This window comes from Argentina silus, assembly GCF_951799395.1.
Source record: "Argentina silus genome assembly, chromosome: 1".
NCBI classification, from domain to species: Eukaryota; Metazoa; Chordata; class Actinopteri; order Argentiniformes; family Argentinidae; genus Argentina; species Argentina silus.
The window spans coordinates 4,335,235-4,345,389 of NC_139655.1; the positions used below are offsets into that span (position 1 = coordinate 4,335,235).

Consider the following 10,155-nt stretch of genomic DNA (forward strand, 5'->3'; position numbering starts at 1 on the left):
GTCATCACTTCTGGCTGTGAGTAGAGAAGAGTGGGGATGCGTAGGGCACGGCAGTATCCATACAAGAACAACAACAACAACAACAACAACAACAACAATTCTTTATACCCTCTGGCCTATTTGTGCAGTCTCTGAAGGTCAGGTTGGGTGGCTGTCACTGAACTGAATGGTGGTGGTTGGTGAGGCTGTCTCACTCTGGGTTCTGTGGGTGGTTGGTAAGGCTGTCTCACTCTGGGTTCTGTGGGTGGTTGGTGAGGCTGTCTCACTCTGGGTTCTGTGGGTGGTTGGTAAGGCTGTCTCACTCTGGGTTCTGTGGGTGGTTGGTAAGGCTGTCTCACTCTGGGTTCTGTGGGTGGTTGGTAAGGCTGTCTCACTCTGGGTTCTGTGGGTGGTTGGTGTGAATCTCTAGCAGCTTGTAAGGTTCCCATCCAGAGGGATCACACCAAGTTTAGCTCAGTAGGAGTTCTCTCTCTCTGTCTCTCTCTCACACAATGATTTTTCGCACACGCACACGCACGCACACACACACACACACACACACACGAATAACACATTGCAAACAAATAGGCCTTCAAATTTCCATCCTCTCCAATGCACATAATAGCTCCAATAAATTCAGATATGTTTCTTTTCCTCTCACAGCGATGGGCACAATTAGGTCAGTGCGACAAGGTTTCCTGTGGAGTGTGTTTATTGTCTATTTAACATTTGTCAACCGATTGTGGATTCAGGAGATGGGCAGCCAGGGAGGCAGGAACAATTAGCCTGCACACAAGCCGGCCTTCTCCTAATGGGAAGTCTTTGAACCATGAAGTCTTTTAAACAGCTGCTTGTTGTGTTTACTTCCAAGGCTGCTTTTAACGCCAATTTAGTCCCTCACTCCAGATGTTGGTTAAGCCTATTCCCAGTTCCTGGTCCAGCTTCGTCTAACCCAATGCTGACCTCATCCATGTTACTAATGTAAAACAGTGAACCTACTGTACATTGAACATTGTGTCCCTGAACGCTCACTGACAGGAGTCTATGTACTGTACATTGAACATTGTGTCCCTGAACGCTCACTTACAGGAGTCTATGTACTGTACATTGAACATTGTGTCCCTGAACGCTCACATACAGGAGTCTATGTACTGTATGTTGGACTTCTCTGTTTCGTATCACAGGCAAGACCAGGCGGATCTCCACTGCACTGCCAGCAGGAGAGACTGCTGGGGAAACCTATAGGTGTGTGAAATACAGAGTGTAAAAGCAGAGAGGGGAAGGATGAACAATGGTACAATTCCAAAACATGGGAAAATAAGGGACAAATTCAGTCTGCCTACACCAAAGAGACCTAAAAAGTCCAGTCCAGGTCCCCATAAGTGTCTCTGGTCCCCAAGTGGTTGTATGTCTCATCCCTGGGGGGGGGGGGGGTTGTAGTCTGGGGGCCACTTTAGTTTATAAAGGTCAGAGAGTGACAGACAGACACACTGTGAACCCCCCCCCCCCCCCATACCCCCCCCCCCCCCCCCCGCACCCACCCCCTCTCCTCCTCCTCCTATGACAGTGCTGATGATGTCACCATGAGGGAGGGAGGACAGAGGGGAGCACTGAGGGGACTGCCCTGTGGACGATGATGTCACGACCAGGGGGCTGCGACCCTACTTTTTCTCAGGGGTCCTGAACACCTGCTCGTAGGGCGGGGGCGGGTGGTTGCAGTACGAGGGAGGGGGAGGGTAGGTGTTCATCATGTGGATCGGGTAGGCGGGGGTGATGGGTGTTGCCATGACGCCACCGGGATCGACGAAACCCTGCATACCAGGTTGCTGGGAAACTACAGAGGGAGAGACAAGAGAGAGAGTGATGTCATTGAATGTATAAACGTGTTCCCATCACTCATATGTCCACTGTACTGTGAAATCAAACTACAATAAATACAACTTTTCAGGCTATGTACCAGAAAGTATATGGGAAGAGTGTGACTGGGTCATACAAGGAGATAAAGCAAGTACAGACAGGGCTGAAAAGCGCACAAGGTATAAATAATGTTCCTATTGTTAGATCGCCAATACCAACCTAAACTAACTACATTGCACTTTTAATTTTGCACTTTTTACTATAATGCATTTAAAAAATATATATATGTTTTTAATTTTTTAACTTTTGCACTTTTATATCTTGACTCTTTTCTTATTTCATTTTCTATGCTAAGCTAGCTGTCAGAGCAAAAGCCCCAATAGGTTTTATTGATGCCACTTCTGCACAAAAAAACAGAGATGTAGAGATGACAGTGCTATCTCTCTCACTCATTTATCCAATGTACCAAACAACACAGCCATCCATCCAACCCAAGAACAGAATGAAACATCCCCATATTATTTGAGCACTCAATTCAATTTTCTGCATGGCTGACTGATATAATGAAAGATCCCATTTATTCCAGCCCATACTGATAGAGACGTACAGAGAGCTGGGCTATGATTGGCTGCCCTACTTTCCTGTGGGATTGGCAGTTTAAAGTTTGGGGAAAAGTTTCAGAGTTGAAAGGTTATAGTGTTCGTATGTGATTGTGGAGTCTGCCGAACATTTTCACTAAATGTCTGAACTCAGCATGATGCTCTGGAAACAGTCACTCTTCTGTTGGTTTCACCCACTCTTCAATATGCACTCACGTAACACTTTATTAGGAACACCTGTACACCTTCTCATGGTGGAGGTGGTGTAATGGTGTGGGGAATGTTTTCTGAGCACACTTTGGGCTCGTTAATACCAATCAATCATCGCTTGAATGCCACAGCCTATTTGAGTACTGTTGCTGACCATGTGCATCCCTTCATGGCCTGAAAAATATGCAGGAATTGCGTGATGCAATCATGTCATCATGGACCAGAATCTCAAAGGAATGTTTCCAACATCTTGTGGAATCAATGCTATGAAGAATTGAAGCTGTTTTGAGAGCAAAGGGAGGCCCTACCCAGTATTAGTATAGTGTTCCTAATAAAGTGCTCAGTGGGTGTACCTCTCTCCTGTCTCCTTAGGAGAGATCTCTCTCCGTAGGATCTCTTGAGTTTGGAGGAGAGGATGAGAGGAAGCATAAAGCAGTTACAGAGTAACAAGACTATGGTGTAAACGCAAGACTATGGTGAAAACGCAGACAGACAGAGAGCAGACAGACAGAGAGAGAAGCTCCCAGAGCCCTCTCCATCCTGGCTCAACCATGATTTAATGTGGCCTGCTCCCTACGCCTCCTCCTCCTGCAGATGGAACCAGGCAGCCTCAATAAGGCCACTCTATCTCAATGACAGATCACCTACAGTGCCACATCTATCTATTTTATCTCTGGACCTCTATGTCTCACAGGTAAAAAGAAATAAGGATGTAAACTAGACAAACTACAAGCTGGTTGGACTGGACACCCCCTGGGTTAAAGCATGGTTTGCTAACGTCAGAATGTGAACATAATCTACAATGAAATAGAACTTCATTGTCCACCCACAGATGGAAATTTGCCACCTATGAATCTCCTGGTGCTGTTCACGCTGCAGCAGCAGGCAGTGGACAGGCCATATGCTGGCGTCAGATGTGTTTACACTCAGCTTCTCTCCTCCTCTCCCGTTTTCTGCTTATTCAGCATTGATGAGACTGCATTGTGACTGGTGGCAGACCTCCAGCCCCAGCACTCAGCACCCAGAGAGGAAGCCTACTAATGACAACAAAAGCATGTTCGGCCTGTCCAAATGAGGTCAGCCATACCTCTGCCTCCTCTCGGAGATGTGGTGTAAGGTACTGTACAGTAAGCATGAATGAGGTACAGTATCTACAGTATCTACAGTACCTCATTAATGTTTACTGAGCTAGACAACATTCATGAGGTGGAATAATGGTACTAGCTTTCAAGTAAACACAGATTCGTTAATTTAATTGAGCCCAAATTGAATCTAAAACACCCAAACTTCTAAAAAAGAAAGAAACAAAACATCAACTTCTCTACTGCAACTTTACAACAACAAGCAAAAAGCTCAGATTGTAAGACTGATACTTGGAACAGCTCCCAGGACAGATGCGCTGGCTAAGTGTTCTGACACCGGATACAACATCAAACATTAATGATGAACATCCCCCTCACAAACATGTTTGTCAACGAGAACATTGGTGTGTGTGTGTGTGTTTGTGTGTGTGTGTGTGTGTGTGAGAGAGAGAGAGAGAGAGAGTGTGTGTGTGTGTGTGAATGTAATTTGGTTATCCAGCACTAAATCTCATCCTCAACAGCACCCATTTTAATCATCTCACTGCATCTGGAACGAACACAGTAATTAGTCTTGATTAGATGAATGTGGGATTCTCTGTACTGTACACTGTGTGCTGCGGATCACATCCCCTCCTCCAGCACGCTGAAGGACAGAGATGTTGTCACAACATATCCTGGGTCCCGGTGCACTAGGGAAAAAGCACCTCAAATCCAAATTACAGTCGTTGAGTCAGGTGTGTTAGTACTGGGCCGGAACAAAAGCCTGCACAACCTGTCAGTCCACAGGATCAAGATGAAAATAACAGATTTAGGGGGTCTGATTGATTGATCGATTGACTGACTGATTGATTGATTGATTTAATGATTTAAACTATATTATAACTGTAACATATCTAATAACATCCAAGAAATAGCAGTACATACATCCAAAACCATCAAGGACAACACAAACAAGTAAAAAGTCAAGTAGTTGTGGGATACTCACACTCACCTGGCGTACTGACGGGCTGGCGGGTGAAGGAGACGTTGAAGGTGGGCTCTTCGTTCAGGGGGGAGGGGTACATGCGTCTGCGGATGAAGAAGCCCGCTCCACAGCAGAACAGCACCCCCATCATCAACAGCAGCCTGGAGAGAGAGAGAGAGAGAGAGAGGGAGAGAGAGAGAGAGAGAGAGAGAGAGAGAGAGAGAGAGAGGGAGAGAGAGAGAGAGACAGAGAGAGAGAGAGGGAGAGAGAGAGAGAGAGAGAGAGAGAGAGAGAGAGATCAAAATCCCTAACACAAGGTATCTTGCGATGCAAACTGGCGCCCATACATCTCGATCAGATCAGATCAGATCAGATCAGATCAGGTATAGTAGGCAGGTATAGTAGGCAGGTGTAGGCAGGTATAGTAGGCAGGTATAGTAGGCAGGTATAAGCAATCAGGTGATAGCTCTATCCTGCCCTCTGATTGGGTAGGTGGAATCTGAAACATGCGTCCCAATCACATGCTGGTTTTATTGGAGATTGTTTGAGACAGGCACAGGGAAAGATTGAAGAGAGATTTCCTTGCCTCAGCACACTGAGTGGGTGTGCTGTCCATAACGTTTACTTCCTGAGAGCATCACACTGTGCTGAGCTTTCACAAATCACAGGATCGGTCCAAATCCACGCTTGTTCTGTATTGATTACCGTAAGTCATTTGTAGCAAGCCATGTTTAAGCTGAGCACAGCTAGATTGACAGCTTGATCGTTTAATGAATCAAATGTAAGTGTAAACAGGAGTCTCTGAAATGCTTATTATTCAAAGTTAGATTAGAAACTGGATTTAAATAACTGGATTTAAATACACGGATGACTCGAAACTTCCTCCAATGAATACAAGACAAGACTGAGGTACTCATTATCGGAGCCGAAGCCCAGAGAGAGAAACTGTCTGCACATTTTAAGTCAGAGGCACTAAATACGCATCAGGATAATAAGAAATAAGCATCAGGATAAAAACCTCTGTGTCCTCTTGGGAGGGATGGGTCTGATTCAAGTTTTTGGATATCGATTAATTGGTGGATGCCAAGGTTGATTAATCGATCACACTGCAGCGCATCATTTCAATGACAATTTCGCTTGTTTTTATTTATTTGCACTGGGCCTTGAGAGGGTTACACTGGGCCTTGAGAGGGTTACACTGGGCCTTGAGAGGGTTACACTGGGCCTTGAGAGGGTTACAATTGAGTTGACACTGGGCCCCGACCTCAGAGCTGTGTATGAAAGGGAACACCTGAAGACCCTGACACACACACGTGCGCGCGCACACACACACACACACACACACACACACACACACACACACACACACACACACACACACACCAGCCGCTCATCAAAACACCTACCTCACCCAAAGGCCAAGCACATCATACCATAGTTTCCATGGTGAAGAGCTGTTCTCTTCCACAGCAGAATTGCGAAAGCAGCACCAAGCACCACAGAGCGAGAGAGAAACACAACCAGGTTGATAATGAAGGGAGTATATGTGACCCAAGCCTCTCGTAACTCAAGAGGTTGTTACTGTTAATTGCACCACTAACATGGATTAATTGTTGGTGAGAGGCCAATTTCATGGTTAATTGCAAATTCCACAATAGGAGTATGCTCGGATGACCTTGTGCACAGAGATGGCACTGAGTCAACAGCACGCACAAGCGCAAGTGCACACGCACACGCACACACACACACACACACACACGCACACACACACACACACACACACACACACACACACACACACACACACACACACACACACACACGGGTCTCTCTTGAAAAATAGATTATATCTCTGGATAAATAATGGTTATATAAACACACACACACACACACGCATGCACGCACGTAAACACACACACACGCACACGCACACATGCATACGCACACACACACACGCACTCACACACGCACACACACACACACACACACACACACACACACACACACACACACACACACACACACACACACACACACACACACACACACACACACACACACACTACTGTACTGCCTTGTATTCTTCATTACTTACTTCAGTGAGATCTGAGGCATGAGGAGCACAGGAAATTATCTTTACACTACTGCAGTGTGTCTGGAGGAACCACCTCAGAGTGGGCCGGCCGGCTCAGAGCAGGGTATTGATTTGGCTGCCTGACCCCTGACCCTGGGGGAAGGGTGACAGAACACCTATACCCACAGAGCAAAGGGATGCTAATGTAAGTAGATCAGGGAGGAGGAGGAGGAGGGAGAGGTGGAGGAAGACAGAAGGCAGGGAGGAGTTACCACAGAGAAAGGAGGAGCCAGAGGGTTCACTCTCGCTCCTATCTGTCCGCACTTCCCGATGACAAAGGTTTCAGTGGAACGTAAAAATTAGGCAGAAATGGCCATTTATTTAATAACTTGACAGGAGAGTGTCACAGCAGCTGGACAGGTTGTGCATAACTAACTTGACTCGCTTTTCCTAAAGGTCTGGGTTGTCTAGCAGCTACTGCTGTGCCAGTTGAAACACGACACTTTTGGTCAATATAACGTGAATTAATGCGCAGTTATGTTTCGTGGCTGCCGCTTTATGCTGGCATCTCTGAGACAGCCTCCTTTAGACAGCGCGATGACAGTGCTTCATTCAGACATCTTCTAAAACCTGTACTATCTTTGGAGTTACTCACCAGAAGTACCATAGTCGCTGGATGGACAGAGCTCTCACACAGCAACGCGTCCCACAGCAGTCCTCATAGGAGCGGCATCTGAAACAACAGTCGGTTGTTTCAATACAGTTGACACTTTATTCTACAGTAGGCTACCGTTTCCCACGAGTACATCTCACAAGACATTCAAAATATCTTTCTCTTGGAGAATTGGCCAAATAGCAGTGGGAATTCATAAACATAACGAGCATTGAACACAGTGGTCGCATACCGTAAAAACAGTCAACCTGGTTTAGAAAACTTCCAGGGTAACACTTCATTTGCTATTCTTAGGCTCCCTTGTGTACATATCCCTATCCTGAGTCCCCCTACAGTAGGAAGGATACGTCCATTCCTCACCAGAGAAGCAGCACAACTCTTGGTCCAAACGCTTGTGATCGCTCACCTTGACTACTGCAACGCACTCTTGGCCGGGCTCCCCGCCTCCGCCATCAGGCCTCCGCAGCTCATCCAGAATGCTGCCGCCCGTCTGGTGTTCAATCTACGGAAGTAATTCTTCCTTCTTCTAGCACTGTGACTGCCAATAGCCCCTGGTCCTTGCATAGATTACTTTTTCTTATGATGACTGATGCATAGGTGATTCACTTACTTAGACAAATGTATTTGTTGCAAGTCGCTTTGGATAAAGGCATCTGCTAAATGCCATGAATGTAAAATAAATGTAGATGTCCAGTCCACTGGTGTCTATTATTATCCATAGCTATAGTAATAGAGTCACACTGCCAACTCAGTCAAACTTCTCCAGATGGCCCACAACGCTGCTGCACTGACCCCACTCTATCACCCTCTGCTGGCCCAGGCTGCTGCTGCTGCTGCTGCTGTGGTGTCATGCCCCAGCTGTGTGGGGAGAGTGGCAGAGTGCCCCAGCTGTGTGGGGAGAGTGGCAGAGTGCAGCAGAGAGCAGAGATCTGTGACCGCCCTAACGTGACCCCCAGGGTGACAAGAGAGAAGATGAGAGGTGGAAAATGTCACACGTGTGGAGGCTCAACATGGAGACATGTCTCACTATCAATACTACAAGAGACAAGGAGAGGCACGGATCTATCTGGGGGCCTCAGGGTACTGTTAAATGGTACTTACTGAATTATAAAAAAAAAAAAAAAGGGCTCCGTTGTTAATTTCTCTTTTTTACTTAAACAGACAAAAAGAAGGCAAACAAGATGGATACAAAAGATGAAATTGGTAAATGTAGATATAGTAATGGTACATATATTTCAAAAACATCTTTGGAGATTGGGTGCTTGGTTTAGTGAGCAAGGGTAACTTGCTCGGCATAAATATGAGAAAGGAGACTCTCCGGCTGGCTTTGTACCAGTCATAGGAAGCATTGCAATACCAGACATGGACACAAGGCCTATGATCAGACTGTCATCACGGTTACTCGTGAGCAGATTTGAAACATTCTTTCTAATACCAGGTTTAGACTAAGTCTGGCGCAGGGGTGAGGCTAACACCTCTACACAGTGTTATGATGACTTAAATGTCCGCCATGCATAGCTGAAATGAAGTCAATTATTCATTCTCTGTAACAGTGCAGAGATGCTACCTGGCAGAGGGTGGGTGATGAGAGCGACCAATCAGCATGCAGAATTCAATGTAAATAAATAAATAAATAAATCTCATTGGTTGAAGAGTTATTCCCACTTCAAAAGCACTCGAATGTTATTGCATTCATGTCGCAGTTGACTCCACCAACTGGGAGCTACGAGTTCCTAAGAACCAAACGAACATACAGTACCATCGTTCTGGTCCAGTGCTGATGCAGCACACAGCTGCAAGCCTGCCAAATGCTACGAATGACTCACTGCAACCAAGCTGTGTTTTATCAATACCTCTACACAGATTCACCTTTCTGGGTCTCGCATCTGCTGAGAGATGAATCCCTTTGTTCTTTTTGTTTTCAATTGAAACACTCTTTCACTCTTTTACTTTTGCGTTCGCTCTGTTCCAAGATTAAAATACAAAAACTCAAAACAAAGTGGTGTACGGATGTCTTCAACAAGGGAGGGTGGGTGCATAATGAAGGATTAATTGTATATTTTACATTCTCTCTCTCTCTCTCTCTCTCTCTCTCTCTCTCTCTCTCTCTCTCTCTCTCTCGAGGTCAACATCTATTTGTGATCAAAGTCTCATTTTACACGACTGTCCTCCTGAGAGATCTTGAGAGGAAAATGTTTTTTGAAGTTCTTGTTTCCCCCCCCATCATGGGATTCAATACAGTTTATCAACTACACAATAGACATCTGATTGGACTCCAGCTCTAAACGGCATCAAATCCCATAGGGGTGAGAATTAAACAAACAAGATAACCTTGCACGTTAAATATCTAGGCTATTGTCTATTCTACATCCCTCAGGAACAAGTTTGGTTTTTCCAACAACTACGTTACAATGATTGAATTGAAATGGTGTCGATTCCACAATAGGCATACGATACGATTGGCACACTCAAAAAGCTGCCAGTCACACCTAATATTACTCTACAGTAGGAACAACACATTGTTATCGGTTTAGTAATTGCTTTGTACCTGCAGTATATAGGGATGGAGTTTAACAGTCTTTGTTATCACACAAGTAACAGCAGGTAATATCAACTTGATAGAGCTACATGAAGCAGCTAAACCAACCAATAAATAGAGAGAGAGAGAGAGAGAGAGAGGGAGAGAGAGAGAGAGAGATAGGGAGAGAGAGATAGGG

General features: G+C 45.6%; 1 protein-coding gene across 1 annotated transcript in view; it reads right to left on the minus strand.

Moving 5' to 3' along the window:
- Window positions 1-1,640: 1,640 nt before the first annotated feature.
- The window catches only part of vopp1b (VOPP1 WW domain binding protein b), a gene marked incomplete at both ends in the record, with an annotated part of 30,491 nt that continues 21,976 nt past the window's right edge, over window positions 1,641-10,155 (minus strand). The window contains 3 exons of the mRNA XM_083668660.1: window positions 1,641-1,813; window positions 4,719-4,852; window positions 7,421-7,498. Coding sequence (XP_083524786.1) covers window positions 1,641-1,813; window positions 4,719-4,852; window positions 7,421-7,498 — 385 coding nt within the window. The remainder of the gene's footprint in view (window positions 1,814-4,718; window positions 4,853-7,420; window positions 7,499-10,155) is intronic.